Source organism: Ruditapes philippinarum, unplaced genomic scaffold (assembly GCF_026571515.1).
Source record: "Ruditapes philippinarum isolate M1 unplaced genomic scaffold, ASM2657151v2 ctg1121_1_1_1_1, whole genome shotgun sequence".
Classification (NCBI taxonomy): domain Eukaryota; kingdom Metazoa; phylum Mollusca; class Bivalvia; order Venerida; family Veneridae; genus Ruditapes; species Ruditapes philippinarum.
In genome coordinates this window covers 78923-97618 of record NW_026863901.1, presented here as the reverse complement: position 1 = coordinate 97618, position 18696 = coordinate 78923, and the positions used below count along the sequence as shown (strand labels likewise).

Sequence of the window (18696 nt, the reverse complement as noted above, 5' to 3'; positions counted from 1 at the left end):
AATGTTTTAATAATTCAATGTCCACATTTTATGCAAAAGAAAATAGTATTTTCAGTTCTAAAAAAGATTTTATTACTTATTATATTTTTTATACATTTTCACCTTTCTCTTTATTGAAAATTGTACAATCAATTTTTGTTTTGAATTTTAAAATTCAATTCTCTGCAAAATGAAATATCCTGTAGATTTTTATTTTGATTATGTATATCTATTTCAATATATGTTTTCTTTTCACATAACTTGGTATTATTAAGTGACTTACATTTCATTTTTCTTGTAAGATAATACGAGAAAGCATCTAGATCATCCAGAGGTTGGTGTACTGTTTACTGTTTTGATGTTTTATTTCTGCATAATTTTTTTCTTCTATGTAAACGGTAACCAATTTCTATAAATAAATTGTATGTAAATTTTATCCACGCTATAGATTCGCATCAGGAAAAAATTATTTTTATTATAATCGAATACAATAAACCAATTCAATATCAATAAATCTGATAAGTCTATATATAAACATACAATATCATCAATTTCTTTGAATATCAATAAATATAGTCTTATAATATATATATTATTAAAAAGTAAAATACCTCAATTTATTACAACAATAGTTAAATTAATGAAAAGACAGGTGTTCTAACAGATAGAGATCAAAGGTATATCCAATCAAGTACGAATTAATCAAATGATTTAAAGTCACTGAAATGCCCTTGTAAGTCATTTAAAAATATGGCCATTTATTATCAAACTTTAAAATAAGAGAAATTCTATGTCATCAAACGTATCAAATTTATTTTGGCATAAAGTATGGAGTGAAACGTCTTGACGGACGATAATTTTAATCCTAGTGTGAACCGTCTTGGTGCGATCCGTCTTGGGATTTCACGTCTAACAGTACACTTTGTGGTATTTTCTTCTCTTTATTGTATTTGTTCCGTCCAAGCGAAATGACGTCATAAATATGGTCGACAAAAATTAGTGTCGAAGTTAGCTAGATGTTCTTAATTGGAAACCCGCTTTAAAAGCTGTGACATTTATTTTACCGTATGTTTTTTCATTTGTTATAATGATTATTTTCTTATAATGTTTTAAAGAACCTACATTATATTCGTTATCAACAGATTAAGCGACTGTCACTCAGGACTCAGTTGAATATTTTTTGTTGTTCCGTGATTGTATAATTTTATAAACCGTTTCAAAACTTTTTTGCGTCATCACATATTTAACGGTAATGGCACATTTCCTTATCATGCAGTGTTTCTGCCAGACTAGATTTTTTGGGGGTCATTTGTGACACTCTGTATAAAAATATGGGGGTCATTTGAAATTATTAAGGGTCAAATTTTAAAAAAGTAAAACTACAAAAGTAAATCAGAACTGTTTGATTTCACATGTTAACTTCAATTTCTCACTTTTTGCGGATGCAAAATAAAAATCTTTTAAGGAAGAACCAAGTCTTATTTGCATGAAAACATTTAACCTGTCATACGTCTGTTTATTGCAGAAACTTTGATATTTTGGACCACTAAAGCAGGGAAAAGAGTCAACTCGGCCCTATACCAACTCGGCACGGGTCAACTCGGCACGGGTCAACTCGGCCCACTTTACAAAAATATATATAACGTATTAACTTTGCTTTGCATGTTGTTCAGGTAAATGAATAATGAGAAATATCTTATTATATAATAATAATACTTCTGCCGAAATAAGTATATTTAGATTTTTTTTTATTTATTTGTCTTGCAGATTTGATAAAATTAATATAGATCGATCTAATAAAAATGTGTTTCCTTAGAGGCATTTTGTTTGTAAAGTAATATTCAAAAAAATATGAAACAAAAAACGTGTTTACTTCATATCATAAGCTTCTAATTAATTGCAGGTGGTCACTAATCAAATGAATGAATGAGTCAATCATAATTATCACCTAATTAATCGGTATCCTGAACATACACACTGATTGATAATAATAGCCCGTAACAATATATATTTCAACACATTGTTTGACACTGAAGGTATTAAAGTCAGAAATACAGTGAGATACGCAATCGGTTATCTTTACTCGCAATTCTACTGATAAGAAAAGCTTGTCTGCTGCTAATTCGGAAACTGTCAATAGGTGTATTATAAATAATTACAATAAATAGTGATAACACAAACCTAAATATTAACAATTGAAAAGTGGGCAGAGTTGACCCATGCCGAGTTGGAATAGGGCTGAGCTGACTCGGGGGCCGAGTACGTTTTAGGGCCGAGCTGACCCGGATTCCTAAAGCAGAGATGTAGATAACATTGTTATCATGTAGATAACATTGTTATCTATGTCACTGACTAAAGCCCCTATCTTTTGTGGTGTGCTTGCCATTGTGAGAAAAGCGTCTGCATGCACAAATCGCTTGTTTACACTCTGACCGTGCATGTCTAAATCCCGGATACTGTGACTGATTGTAGAACGGTTAAATGTTGTGCCGATAAGGACACAGAATAAGTTAGCAACTTATACATACCCGCAGTTACCGCAAATAAATAAATTTTGGATGGCCATTTCGGATACTCCAACAATAATTGACGATTGTAATACATGGCACTAATAATAGGAGAAATAACTTAATGAAAATGCATCTAATTACATGTAAGGCAGATTATCACTGCGTCATAGAAAAACGCGCTTTGCCTTTTCCAATGCGTCATTCTTGAAATTATTGCGTCAAAAAACGCAAGAAACGCAGAGTAGCGGAAACACTGCTTATGACCAGTGTTAACATTGGTCAGAACTAAGTCATACTGTCTATATGACACACCTAAACATCGAAGCTTATGTGCAAAATATTTTAATTCAGATTTTTTAGTTTAAGGTGTTTTTAATCTGTATCAGGACTTGTACTGTATACTGAAATAATGCCATAGAGAAAGTTCACAAAAAATCTTGCCAGGAATGTTGTATGTTCATATTCATTCATGAAGCAGACATCAAAAATTCCACTTGTCCGCTTGTATTTATGAGTGGAATCTACATCAGGACGAGGAAAAAATTGTAGCATGCTCGTCCAACAGGACAAGTGGAAAATTGACCAAAACAAAGACTGATGGAAGGAATAAATAAAATTGTAACATTTCACGAAGGAAACTGTCATTTTTGGGTTATGTATAAAAAAAATCACACAATCTCTTTCCAATAATACGAAATAAGGCAGAGCCTTTGAATGGGGGAAGTTGGTTAAAAAAATTATTCAATTTTCTGTTTTAAAAGTATCATTCGCATTATAGTCCTGGACTTTGACTTCCCTGTAGCCTGATTTGCGGTGCCAGACTTTGACTTCCCTGTCTGTATAAACATAATCCACCCGTCAGAGAACATAGATAGAAACCATAATAGGACAGGGAACCAAATTAAAGTTCGGGTAATATGAAATTAGGCAAAGCCTATGAACGGGGAAATCATCATTCATTTTTAATTTACATTTTCCGTTTTAAAATTGTCATGTGGTATTTTATGCACTGCTTCCATTTATTCTGGTTCCCTGTCCTATTTTGGTTCCCATACAGGGCCAAAACACCATTTTTGGGGAATGAGCCTCAGCCTTTTTCTTGGGGAAAATATGCGTGATTTTTGCATACTTTGGGAAAGGGGTCTCAAATGTAACGCAAACTTTGAACACGTTCTTCAAAATAGAAAAGCAAAAAGCACTGGGAAATTCTAATAAGGCAGTAAAAGACCTTAATTCAACACCATCATTTAATTTTGTTCTAAATTTTATGGGAAATTTCCTAAGACTCGGGAAATTTGAGGACCAAACTGGGGGAAAAAAGAGGCTAGTTTGGTTGGGGAAGCAGCCTATATTCGGCCTCTACAAAGAAAGGTTTTTTGACCCTGCCATAGAAGTGCACAGGAGACCAGTCTACGCATCAACTGTTATCGTTATCTTTTAATAAGAAAAGTTGTGATTGATCATTTTCCCATAATTTTTCAGTACTTCCGGTGAAAGTGTTCAAAACCATCACTATCTAGCAGGTACTCGCTTACTGTATAGCTCGCTTTGCACTTTGTATTTATAAATTAAATAAGGACATTTCCACATGAATAAATAATTAAGTTAAGAACAGTAAAATAATGTACATGTATTTGAAATACCGGACAAGTGGTGCAACATGCAGGATGAGTAAAAGTTATTTGTGACTTGTCCTTCAGGTCAAGTGGCTTTGAATTTTTTTTTATCCCTGTGAAGTACTCCATTGAGTATAGTGAAGCATATGCTGATTAAACTATAATTATTTTATAATCTATTACTAAGCCAAGTATCAACATATAAAAAAAACTTATTTTGAACATTAACTACCTAAAAATTTTCCACCATTTTCCCAATATGTTATGCGAATAGGAGATTTTAAATTTGCGTGGATGGTTAAGAAAACAATACCATGTGCTTAAATTTTAAATGTGTTTTTTTTCTTTATATAACTACTACCCTAAAACGGTACTGTTCTCAATAGAAAAATAGACATTAAAATTCCAAATTTTCAATGTTTAAATTCCCAAAATGGCTGTTCAAAATTCCCACCAGGTCAAGTGATTTCTCTGAAATCATTTAAATCCAACATACTTAAACAAATCACCACTCAATAGTTCTACCTGGAATGGGGTATTGTAATCAAACTTGGTATAAAGCAACGTTATGTGGAGACTCTGGTTGGTATTGCATTTGGACCCCCTGGGGTCAATGTCACTGTTACTAAAAATAGAAAAATGGTTTTTGGACAATAACTAGAGTTAGGAATGAGATATTGTTATCAAACTTGGCGTATAGCAAGACCCCGGTTGGTATTGCATTTGGACTCCCTGGGGGTCAAGGTCACTGTAATTAAAAAATAGAAAAATGGTTTCCGGACAATAACTAGAGTTAGGAATGAGTTATTGTAATCAAACTTGTTGTATAGGAAGCTTATATAAAGACCTGGGTTGGTATTGCGTTTGGACCCCTGGGGTCAAGGTCACCATTAGAGTGTTACTAAAAACAAAAAAATGGTTTCTGGACAATAACTAGAGTTAGGAATGAGATATTGTAATCAAACTTGGTGTATAGTAAGCTTATATGAATACCCCGGCTGGTATTGCATTTGGACTCCCTGGGGGTCAAGGTCACTGTTTTTAAAAATAGAAAAATGGTTTCAGGACAATAACTAGAGTTAGGAATGAGATATTGTAATCAAACTTGGTGTATAGTAAGCTTATATGAATACCCCGGCTGGTATTGCATTTGGACCCCCTAGAGTCAAGATCAAGGTCACCATTATTAAAAATAGAAAAATGGTTTCTGGATAATAACTAGAGTTAGGAATGAGATATTGTAATCAAACTTTGTGTATATCAAGCTTATTTGGAGACCCCAGTTGGGATTACAATTAATTGAAATATTTCTTTGCACACAGTTGATAGTTTGTGTTCAAATTATTCTTCAGACTACTTATTTTTCAAAAGGTCAAAGTTGCTTGTGGGGGTATTAATCACTTTCAGTGATAGGTCTAGTTTGTAGCTGAAAAAAATGCATCAAAAAAAATTCCCAATTTATGTCAAAATAACGCATTTTTTCCGAATCAGTCTGGTATCAGCACCATTCCCAAAGTAGAGAAAAAAAAACGCTGTACTATTAAAGTATTTTAAGTACTGAAAAGTAAAAAAAAGGTAAATAAAAAGGAAACCTTGTTCAATTTAAGATTGTGAGTATTGAAATCATGTTATATTAACAAAGATGTTCTTAACCCTAAAATTCGCTGCCAGAGGGTTATTGTTTTATTGATCAACTATTTGCTAGAGGGTTTTCTAAGAAAATACTATATTATTAATTAATATAATTATTATTATTTGCTATTTTTAGTGATATAATAATTATACATTGTATATGTTTCCAAATCTGTGAGTACAATAATAATTATTGTCGATGGTATAATTTTCTTTATATTTATTATTATTTTTATTATTATTATTATTAATTTATTATTATTACTATTATTATTATAGAAACCGCTAAAGCCGTCCATATGGCAAATACGCCGAAAATAACAGGGACAGCATAAGCCGTCCCTATGGCAGTGAAAGGGTTAATAGAATACATGCCTGTACTCTAAGTGATTCCCACAAATGACGCTTACTGTCTCGCGTAACTCCTAAGGTCAACATCAGGTTTAATTGATGTTTCGCAGTATGATATGCAATTTTATTGACAATATATATTTTATAATTTAAGATTTGGATAATCTAGAACAATGTGAAAATGATATTTTTATCGGATAAAGATATTTGCAAACTAAAAGAGGTTTCACAAGCGTGTCTTATTCTGGTAAGGTCTCATAACTGATCCAAAGCTTAAAATGCCTTATCAGACGTTAAAATGTTAAAAAAGAAAAAATGTTAAAAAAAGCAGCTTATAATGTTTTGGGAGCCAGAACTACAGATTTTTAAGTAAAACAGAACAACATTTACACAGTTCTGCAAAATGTCATGATAGTCTGTTAAAAGTTGTGCGTAGGTTGAAAATAATCATAATTTTCCAAATGCTTCTGTTTATTGATAAAGTAATATTGGGTTACAAAGGTAAAGATACATTGTCATGCCATAAATGAGTAAAGCGTTTTAATAGCGATGCAGTAGTTAATGAAACATGAACTCTATAAAATTGATTGACTAACCTGAAAAATGATGTGATGTAACTTGTATTTTGTAATATCTCCTTTCTGAATAATGATCTGTTGGCATCTTCAGATAGACTATCATACAGCTTCTGGATATAATATAATGGCATCTCTTAAGCATTCCGATTGCCACTTTTCCAAGCACTTAGTCCAAACTTTTGTTTTCCTGTCATGTGTGATAAACAACTGTCATTTCATCACTAAAAATAACATTCTTTCCTTGATTGTCTGTTGTCAGATGTACTTTACCCATAAACAATGCAATTACGCATCACTTTTCTGTCGTCTTTCTGTCTGTCCATCCATGCGTCCGTCTGTCACAAAACTGGTCTGGAATCCTCAAAAACTACAGTTGCAATTTCATCCAAACTTTACAGGAATGATCAGTACCAAGTCTAGATGTGCATATCTTAGGCTTTTTTCTGTTCAATGATTTTTGTCAGATTATTGCCCTTCAATAATTTTTATTTTCAAAGTTTGTCTGGACTACCGCTCTTATACCGCTAATGCAATTTAATGAAACTTTACAGGATTGATCAGTAGCTAAAGTTCTTGTGCATATTACACAAGTTTTCAGGTTGAATGATTTTTGGTCAAGTTATGACCCTTGAATAAAAACATGTTTTGCCCTGTTAATGATTTTTGTGTCTCCTGCTACAAAGTAGCTGCAACATGCAATTGGATATCATGAGGTGACACATGTGATCACTGATCACTCTTGTCTTATTAACAATCCTTAATCCTATAGTTTTTCTCACAATTATCATTTATATCCTAGTTTTTCTGACAATCATCATTTATATCCTAGTTTTTCTGACAATCATCATTTATATCCTAGTTTTTCTGACAATCTGCATTTATATCCTAGTTTTTCTGACAATCTGCATTTATATCCAAAAAATTGAGTCTCCTCTCAGACTGTACAGAAAGTAGAAAGTTTCACAGATGTTAGTTCATTAAATTTGCCAGTTATACACTTCAAAAGTAGATTGCTGTTTTGTTTTTACAATCCTTAACAAAGTGCAGTTGGGGTAATCAGTGGTTGCCTTTGGTCTGCTAGGTCGTTTTGACATTTTCAAAGTCTCTATTTTTGTCTCCACTACTTTAGAATCCTGGAAATAGTGCTCTCACTAATTTTAATCCTTTTTTAACATCCCTTGCATGTAATCCGCTTTAAATTAGTTTTAAAATGTGAAAAAAAAATGTGAATGTTTAGCAACTGTTTAAAGTTTAGAACCAAAGTTTCAAAGTTTAATTCAGCATGCAAGGATTTCAGCTTCAAAATATCAATTGTGAATTTGCGAAATCAAAATAATGAATTTGTGAATTTGAAATCGTGAATTGACATCTTGAATTTGTGAATTAAGTTGAAATCGTGAATTCATGAAGTTGAATTCATGAAGATGAAATTGTGAAGATGAAGACTAAATTACTTGATTGTCATTTTCAAGATTTTTTTTCAATTATGATTGATATTTTGTGATCATATGTAAATTAGACCCCCCCCCCCCAAAAAAAAAAAAAAAAAAAAAAAAAAAGGTTGGGCTTTGACATTATTGTTAAATAAATGTGTAAATTTCCTAAGAATTCAATCAGATTCTGACTGATTTGTATAATAGATGTAATACATGATGATATTGATAATATGATGTGAAATTGACAGAAAAGACTCCTTCAAGGGTTTCCTCTTGACATTATAAGGTCAATATATATATATCAGATGATATGATCTATCTCTTCCAAGTTTCATTTATATAAGTTTCTAGAGTGTAGTACAAAAGCCCCCCCCCCCGGACGAAAGCCCCCCCCCCCATCTTAAAATGACAAGGTGGACAAAAGCCCCCCCCCATGAAATTTACACATAGGATAAAAGCCCCCCCCCCCATAAAAAAAGTAAAGGTAGGACAACCCCCCCCCCCCATGGTCCATCAAATTTTCAAATTTACATATAGTGTAAATAAATTAATAAAATGAAAAGAATTTGTTTTAATGTTTATTTATAATGTATATATTGAAGTGATAACAAAGTATATGATAACAGATGAAATAATGCATGCATGCGATACTGAATTTATAGCTTTTCATATACACAACAAGCGTCAGAAGAGTAGTTATGTTTAATCACTCTTGTAAAGGGATCAAATTAATATCCTTAGCACTATGTCACCTACATGTGATGTCCATACATATTTATTGAAAAAAACATACATATACAAATATATGTTTTCTATTTGTTAATTAGATATATATTACAAAATAACCAAATTAATTGAAAAAAGGCAGATATTTATTCATTTACACTATATGTTAATTTGATGGACCATGGGGGGGCTTTTGTCCTACCTTTACTTTTTTATGGGGGGGGGCTTTTGTCCTATGTGTAAATTTCATGGGGGGCTTTTGTCCACCTTGTCATTTTTAGATGGGGGGGGGGGGGCTTTGTCCGTATCCCAAGTTTCTATGTTTTAAACAAAATAACACTCAAATTTGCTCTAAGGCTGATAAAAAGATAAAAAGTATGGTAGGTAATTTAATTCAATACACTTATATCATAATATGATAATATCTGTCTCCTAGGTAAAGAAATATTTCTTTTATATATATAAATTGTACCATTGACTTGTTCATATACTTTAATTTGTCAGTTGTTTTTTACAAATGAGAGATGTCAGAAAGTAAACTAGTTGTGTATATAATGTGATCATTAAAGTAGGGGAAAAGACAAACCTAGATAGGGAGGGCTGCCAGAAAGTGAATGTATCATTTTAACAATGGAGCCTGGGGGAAATAGGCGGATAGCTCTGTATGTTGCTGTTTAATTAATTATACATGTTGGGACACTTACATTTTTGCACACTGTAATCATCTGCCATAGTGTAGCTGTATTTGTGAAGAGGTTTTTATTTCGGAAGTGAAAATTAACTGGGATTTAAAGAAAACCTACACTGTGAGAAAGTTTACTATATCCTTGTGTACAATGTAATTGTTTTTGATATAAATAAGATGGTGTGCTGGGTTTATGTTTGATTTATTTAAATCATGAGATCATTAGAAACAATTGCCAGCTGTTTCTCTACTTCAAAGGATTATTGTGCATGCTTGTGAATACTGGTATTCATTTAAATACACTGTGTTTATTTTTCTCACTATTCTCTCAAATTCTACAGTAAGGTGAAGTGGTTGTAAAAGGCGTACAAGCAGTTAGTGTTGTTTTGAAAATCTACAATTGTCTGTTTCTTTTATCTTATAGGGAGTTAAAGAGAGATTTTAAAAGGCAAGTTCAAGTGTGATCATTTCACATGGATTATAGTAATAAAGGCAGATTTTAAGAAATGAACTAAAATCTTGAGATTCTTTTAACTTTTAAATGCGTTTTGTTACAACTGGATTATCAGTGAAGTTAAAAGGTGAAAGTTTAATTTTGAAAGTTAATTTTGTATTATCTTTTTCACAGTAGTCGTATATATATCAAAGGAAATTTGTATTTGTTTATTTCCTCTATTCCTGTAATGTATACATTTGATATTTGTCATTGATTAACTTGTTCAAAGTTACTATATTTGAACATGAACTTTAGGAAAAGTTTTATGCTCCTAGTGGCTTGAAGTTATTTTTATTGCAATTTGTTGACTGCAGCCATTGTTGTAAAACTTTATGACCGAAAACTTTCATTTCTAGGTTATGCGATCAATTTCCAACTTTTAATGTGTTAGAAATATTTTGGCTTCAGTTATACAGTTTATGATACAATAAAAAAAGGTTTAGATTGCCTCTTTATGTTAAAATATATATGCTTCCGTTAACATTATTGCCATCAAATACAAACTGGTTTTGATTTCTAATACATTGTCAATATTTGATTAGTGTTTGCTGGGCAGTCGATAATTATGTGTTAGGTCGGCGTAAATATGACTGGTGCTATGTTTGATGTTCTAGCTTCAAATATAGGTCAAAATTCTTCCAATTTCCACCATGATGTACCAGTTCTTTTTATCAATTTGACTGTTAATGTGTTAAATGTCCAATAGCTTATTTTAGAATTAATTTACGTGTTTCCGTGCCTACAAAATATCTATATTAGGCATGAAAGTATTTGGCTTTTTCTTTGTATAATGCATATATTTTATTAACGAATTGACCATCGAAAGATTCCCTTTATTAGAATATTGATATAAAATATAAACATTATTGATATGCCATAAACTTTACTATTAATAGGCATTCATTGGATTTATTTGACAAGTATTGTTCTAATGGTGATGACTTTGGGTTAATATTTGTTAGTTTATGATGTGACTAATAACAAGTTCATAATGGCATATAACCAATTCTTTCATACAAAATGGAGACTTTAAGACTATGAAAAAATGTAGTTTTATGAATGAGTGCAAACAATCAGGGTCATTAAGATGAAAATCTCTGTTCATTTTAACGATAATAGCCTGTATGCCACAAGTGATATTTTAGGTAATTGAATGTTTCGGACATTTTGCCGAGTTTATCTTGACAGGTGATTACCACTTCAACTTTCGATCATAGTGGGAAGCATTTTCACTTACTTAACAAATCCAGTTCATAAATACGATGGTGAATATTTACTGGTGTGTAACATTTATATTAAAGTTATTTACATGTAATTTGCATAGGCGGATGGGATTGTTAGAAATTTCAATGTAAACCAGTTACGTTAAATAGATAGTAGATTTGATACTACTTAAATAGCAGAGCAGGATTATCTGGTTAAGGATTAGTTTAAGGAAAATATTGGGCGAGCAATCAAGAAATTTACCATATACCTATTTAAACAAGGTTAGACAAGTGTGTATGTTCATTGAACAAAAGTGGTCAGTATTAAGTACCGGATTGTTATTAAAAGGAGAGATATAACATACCTGTATCAAGTGGGCTTAAACATTAGAATGAGAGGAACATTGTATATGTAAAAAGTGATGGATTTATTACAAGTGTTTTGATGATCGAACTTTATTAGGTAAATGTTATATGAAAAGGAGATTTACAGTTTGTGCCATTCTTTCTTTGTTTACATTTTTCTAAACGCTTTTGTAGGGAATAAGTATTCTAGTATTATTACAGTGCTACAAAAGTCAAGTATGTTTATCAGTTTGGATTATCATTGTTTATTTGTTTGAAGTACAGTAATACAATATTTATGTATCGGTATATGATATGGGTTACTTATTATTAGACAATTTTCTGGTAAGTATGTTTACTGTCATTCATAAAAAGTTGCTTTTATTGAATATTACAGAAAATAAAATTGTTTTTATAAGTGATCTCTATATCAAAAGAAAAATTTGAATCATCAATGTTATTAGGAGCTATGAAAAATTGACATTTCACACTAAGGTTTTAAATTACAGTCAGGTCTATTTAATGTTTGTTGTTTACAGATGAAAGGAATTCTTATTTCTTTGCAGTCTTTGTTCTAATTAAATGCAGTGGAAGTAATTAATGGTGCATAGAGTTTGTTAAATAATAGATAATTTAAACATGTATGTTTTGACTGGTTTTCTAAATTGTTTGATGTTAGTGTCTGTATGCATTTGGAGATCACCTGCAGGCCATGTCATTGTTAATTGATTATTCATAAGTTGTTGAAAGCATTCGCTGTTGATAATTAATTCCATTAGAACCACTGAACTGGAAGAGTAACAGCTTTATTAATGTTTGAAGTTTAAAAAGCAAAATGCATTGTAATGATAGAAATGTGAACATTTCGCTTGAATCTTCTTCTCTTCTTCCAATACTGTACATAACCCACTCTGGAGCATTGACGTACAGGGTGTATGTACAAAGTGTTGTGCGGCGAATAAGTGCAGATTTAAAAGAAGAACATGTTAAAAATAAAATCGACTCCGGCATATTAGGGCCCCATGACTAGTCCTCCCTTGAAGGCCTCAAGGTTGACTGCTGTGGCTAGGTGCTCTGGAAGCTGGTTCCACAGGCGGATGGCTGAAGGTACAAAGGAGAACTTCATGGTGTCTGTTCTGCAGAATGGGACATGGAATCTGTGTCCGTAGCCATGGCCACCAAGTGGCACAATTGGTCTTGTGTCGTCAGTTAACTGTTCAAGTTTATTGAGAGTCATTCTATACATGTACATAAGCAGGCATATTGAGGTTGATAATTTCAACATGTATTATTAATATGATTTCAGCAATAATTGCAAGAAGTGAAAAAATACAATTTACAAACACAGAAAATAATTGTGTATATGCTTGATTTTATATGATTTGAGATAGTTTGGAGCTAACGTCTGTACAATATTTGAAATGTCCTGAAGATAAATCACCACAAGCATGGTTAGTTTTAGAAAGCTTTGACAGTATTATCATCTTGTAATTTGTACATGCAGTTGACTAAAAATTGTCACGGCAATAGGCATTGCTTCAATTTAATTAAATGCCCTACAAAGTAGGTAAAGACAGACTGACCTAGGTTTGTCTGGTTATGGTCAATTACATTCCATGTTTACTAGGCCGCCAGGGGACTAATTGTAAATACATTGTATACTTTGGTCTAAACAAATGTCTTAAGATAGACTTAAGATTTGACATGGCCTCTGGTATTTGTTCAGTTTGATATCAAAAGTTTTAATAATTTGAATCAGGATTTATGCCCTTGTACATTTGTTATTAATATCTTGTGGATTTTAAATTATGGAAAGTCTGTCACTCTTCACAGTTCTCTGTGAATTGTTCATGGCTTTTAAAAACTAATTTGTTCAGAGGATTCGGTTAGAATTTATTAGCAATCAGTGAAAATTTTAAGATGTTTGTCAACATGACATCTGTGTATATTTGACTTGATGATTCATCAACTGACAGAATGAAATCAATTGCAGAAGTTGTTATATGTTGATTCATACATTCTGTATTGATTTTTATGACAGTTCTGTTTCTATGTAAATTTTAAAATTGCAGATGTTTGCATTTAAAATCTACAAATGCACAAAACTGTGAGACATACATGTTGGTTGATGTAATATAACAGTTATTTATGTCTTGATGATTTTTTGTAGGACAGGATATGTTTCAGAATAATTTGATCAAGTTAGATAATTTGCAAAATTTAGTTTTGTTAATCTATTATTTTTCTCTCTATTTATAGAAATTAATGCTGCCTGCCGACCCCTGATGCATGCTTAAAGATGGCTCATCTCGAGAAACTTTTTGTCCCACAGGGGCTTCCTGATAACCGCTATCACTCCCTTGATAGTCGAGTGACCTACAAAAGCGAAACAGCTACAGCAGAAATGAGAGAAACTAAAGAGATAAAATCAATGAAGAAAGACTTTCATCCAATAACAACAGAGATCCATGTAACAGAGCTTAGACCAATTAAACTTGACCCTTTAAATAAACAAGAATTAGCACAGGCACCTAAGAGTAATACTTGGGAAAGACGCCTTATGTCTGAGGGAGCTACTGTAGAAAATGGACATCGTGAAATGTTTAGGGAATCTCATACGGAAAATCGACGGGCACATTCCGCATCGTCTCAGAGAACAGAAAGAATGGAAATAAATGGTCAACCCGAGATGAGATCAAACATGATACGTACTGTGACCAGCAGAACGGGAACTTTCTCCGGGTCATCACCTGGTTCTTCACCAGGGGGAACATTGTCTCCTCGAGACAAAGTAGAGTTCAGGAGAAGAGGTGAGCTATGTTTGATGATGTTTTGTAATTTCAGTTTATTTTTTATTAAGATAAAAAAAAACAACAACAATTTCTTTTTTTGCATTTTTGCAAAATTTCATTTGGTAAAGCTCTGAATTTTATATTACATAATTATGAATTAATTAAGTCTCTAAAGTAATTTTTCATTAAAGTATGCACATTTTCTGTCAACACATGGTTTTCACCATGTAACAGTTAGCTTATAGTATTCATTGAACATGTTTATTGTAACAAATTTGTACCAGTTACTGAGTAGGTGAAAGTTTTACTTTCCCATTATCCTAATTTATTTACTAATCTTAGTCATTGTTTTCTTTGGCAATGTTTTTGTGGTCAGAATTTTTCATTATTTAAGCTACTTTGAAATTTGATCAACCTTGTTTGACACCAGAACATTTCAATTTCATGTGTGTTTTATGTGATATGTAAACAAAATGTAAGTCACACATGATGTGTTTGAATTAGTAGTATTTATTTGTACATGTCACTATGCACAAAAACTTAAAGGCATAGTAAATTTTATTTTAAGTGTATGAAGCTTAGCTCTATATGTGTGGTGTTAAGTTTGCAAAATTTTGATAAGAATAATTACAGAATACCTATATGAAAGAAATATGTTTGCATATTTCTTGCAAGCAAGTGGTCCATATTCATAATTAGTGCTGAACCGCTGAACATACTAAAATTAGGAGAGTAATATTTTGTTCCAAAATTAAAAGAGGTCATAACATGTTATAATTTTTAACCATATTTATTTAGAATTTACTCATGACAAATTTTTATTTTCAGATGTGAGTCCAACTTACTCAGAGAAACAACAGACTATTCAAATGATAGATGGGAAGTGTACATGTTGTCCGTATGGATATCATGTAGATGTTGATTTTATGAGCTACTGTGACACTCTTTCTAATCAGTCCTATCTGAAACAACTCAAACATATACAACGAGAAAAGCGAAAACTTAGGAAATCTATGGAAGTTTATCTGCAAGATCAGGAACAAACTGAAGGCCATTCTACAATGGTGAATCCAATGGAATCTCACCCATATTACCAAGAATCAACAACAAATAGATTGCTAGATGATATTGATAGTTCTGTGGGACAAACGCTGACATCTATTGAGACAATGATGGAGTCATCCAAAGGGTCGCAGATGTACAGTGATAGTGGTACTGCAACCATTCAACATAGAGAAAAACCGCAGAAATTTAACACATTCCCCAAGAAAACAGGAAGGCAGGTAGCCCAAGAGCTGCAATCTTACAATGAAACATTTACGGCAACATTTCATGACTCTGATCGACGGGATTCAAATAGTTCACTTTCCTCTATTTCGACTGTAGAGCTAGAGAGGATATATCCCCATAGCAAACAGCAACAAGGTTTTTTAACAACAGAAACAACAACAACAAAGTCGTCAAACATAACGTCCCAGCACTTGGCGGAGACAATGGCTGTTCATATGCCACATGAGGGCGGGGCTGCCTCAGCTTCTAACATGACCAATATAAGTAAAGAATCATTAAATGCAATAAGGGAAGCTATGTCTGTGAGTCTACAGAGAATGAAAGAACTTGAAGAACAGAATAAGGCTATTCCAGTGCTACAGGTTCGAATCTCTGTTCTGAAGGAAGAGAAAAGATTGTTAGGCTTGCAAATGCAAGCTCAGAAACATGTGAACACTGTTAGTAGAGGTGTTAATACTGATGCATTACCAGCCCCTCCATCACCTGTGTCACCACCTCCCACTCTTCCTAAACCTAAAGTAAGGATGGCAGCTGTGGGAGACCATGATGTCAATGAATCGTATCTTTTACAACCAGAACTAGAGTCAACACATGTGTATGAAAGAGAAACTGTTATAATTGATAGAGCTCAGCACCAGAGTTCACTTTTCAATCCTGATATGTCAAAGCCCCTTACAAGAACTGTAGGGGTTGGTGAGGGAAATGTTTTTGATGATAGCATGCATATTCATGAGAAAGAGTTAAGAACTGTGATAATTGGACAAAGTGATAGAACAGGAAAACGAAATGTTGGAATTGAGTGCCGACCTTCTACTCGCGATGTTGGCATATCATATAATTTTGATACTGTTGAAAAACCAAATATGCGTAGTGTAGGAATTACGACAGAAACAACAGCCCTTGTAACAAATGTTAGTTTTAGAAGTGAAGAGTTCACATCAGCTTTGAGAAATGCTCTTGCGAAAAATGTGCGAAGTGTAATGGTTCAAGTAGACAATAGACAAGAATCTAGAACTGTTGGTATTCAGTCAGCAATTTCTTCCTGGAATTTAAGGTCAATTGGTGTAGGTGACTGTAGTATTGATGTTGAAGTAAGGAATCCAGTTGCTAAACGATCAGTAAGCGTTGATGCTTTCCCAGATAGAATGAATCGATCTGTAAATACAGATTATGGTTGGCGACTTGATGCGTTTACTAATACAGTACCACAGTTTACTGAAAGTGAAACAACACAGACTGAAGATGTCAGGAAATATAATAGTGCAACAATGACAGAAAGAAATGCTCAGTTCAATGTTACTTGCCAGACAGACATGAAAATCTTTGCAGCTACAGATCAAGTTAAAAATTCTGGTACAAATACTGAGAAAGTTCTAACATATAACACTGGAATCAATACCACTCTGAAACCATTGATGGAGCGAGGCGTGAACACAATACATCATAAAGATACTAGAAACTATGGAGTTAATACAGTTGGGCCAGATGTTAGAAGCATGGGTACTGGTGATGGAATTATAGAAGAAGAAACACCAGAGGAAGAGTATCTGTTTGAAGAGGAAGGAGTGGAGACAAAGACAGTATATTTTACGACAATGCAAGACCAGGAAAAGACAAAAACTGACAAAGGTTATGAAAGAAAGCGGGAATATTCCGCACCCACTCTTAAAAGTAGTAGCAGTAGTAGCAGCAGCAGTGTGGAAACCAAAAGTGCTATTCAATCAAGTGACTTACAAAAATTGCAGAGACAAGATTCTTCATCCAGTTCAAAATCAGAAGATGACCAGCAAAATACAGAAGTATTTGAAGAAAAAGTATGGAGAACATCTGGAGATGGCCAGTTTACTGTTACCACAGTAACAACAACTAAAACATATGGTAAAGGGGATGCAGAAGGAACTGTTCAAACAGAGACTAAAACAGTTACTGGAGGTCCTGAAGTTCTAGGCTGTGATAGAGCCATAATTGAACAGGAAGTAGAGAAAGGTAGAACTAGTTCATCAATCACTGTTAGAAGCGGATCTCTCAGTGACCTTAACGAGTCATTTAATACTAGCCAACATTCATATGATTCTAGCTACAGAACATCAGGTTCTACTGGTGATTCTGTCTCTAAACAGTCATATGTATCAAGTCCTGCTGTAGCTCAAGGTAGTACAGCTATAGAACGTGTTCTTGGATCTGATGTAGCGGAAAAAGTAAGAAGGGAAAGAGAACTTCTTGATAAACAAGGAGCGTCATCGTCTAAGATTACATCAAGATATGTTTCTAGCATTGGTGGGCCTAATGAGATTACAGAATACTCGACAAGCTCCAGTGGTCCGGGTGTGGTAACAACAAGATATTCATCGAGCAGTGGTGGGTCCACTTCATCTGGTGGTCTATCTCTTAGATCAGAATTAGATCAGCTGGCAAATAATATACCAGACGGTGGTCTGTCTTCTTCTCAGTCTAGTGTATCATCTGTTTCGAGACAAACTAGAATTGTAAGAGAAGGTGACTCCTCGCCCACTGTTACCTCGACTGAAGAATTCTCCACATCTACAGATGGTTCATTACTAGATTCTGCGTTGGAATCTTTGACAGGGTCGTGGATGTCCGATTCTGGAAGTTCAACAGGAGCTTTAAAGTCCATCATGAAGAAGAGTTCTATCGACTCTGGAAGTCACCGTAGGGGAATAACATTTGCGGACACAGTTGTTGGAGGGTAAGTTGTTCACACAGACAGCTTGCTTTAGAAATAATGCAGCTTTTATATTGGTTATTCATTTTGGCATCAATCTTTTTTTTTCCTGTGAAAGAGTATGCATTGTGCTTTTAATGGATTTAGATGTTTTTACATTGTACATTTTAGTGTACTGACATAAAAATTGAAGACAAGTTGTCATTTAAGTGAGAAATTATTGAAACAGCCTCTTACCTGTATAATTATGGTGTTAAAATTTTAAACATTTACAATAGATTCTCACTGATGTGACAATCATTTGTATTTGCTCTAGGCAAAGAAAGTTTAAATCATGTCAGTAAAAGGTATTTTCGGAGGATAAAAACATCA

The 18696-nt window shown here is 33.2% G+C and overlaps 1 protein-coding gene across 15 annotated transcripts in view; it reads left to right on the top strand.

The window, feature by feature from the left end:
- The first annotated feature begins 936 nt into the window (after positions 1–936).
- The window catches only part of LOC132723746 (KN motif and ankyrin repeat domain-containing protein 2-like), a 35252-nt gene continuing 17492 nt past the window's right edge, over positions 937–18696 (top strand). For 7 of the 15 annotated variants that reach the window (XM_060708520.1, XM_060708521.1, XM_060708513.1 and 4 more), the window contains exons 1-3: positions 11343–11677; positions 13819–14369; positions 15180–18348. In XM_060708520.1, coding sequence (XP_060564503.1) covers positions 13859–14369; positions 15180–18348 — 3680 coding nt within the window. In that variant the 5' untranslated portion in view covers positions 11343–11677; positions 13819–13858. Of the gene's footprint in view, positions 1045–9493; positions 9635–9881; positions 10095–11339; positions 11678–13818; positions 14370–15179; positions 18349–18696 lie in introns of those variants that run through there. The other 8 variants (XM_060708519.1, XM_060708509.1, XM_060708510.1 and 5 more) reach the window with 7 other exon arrangements.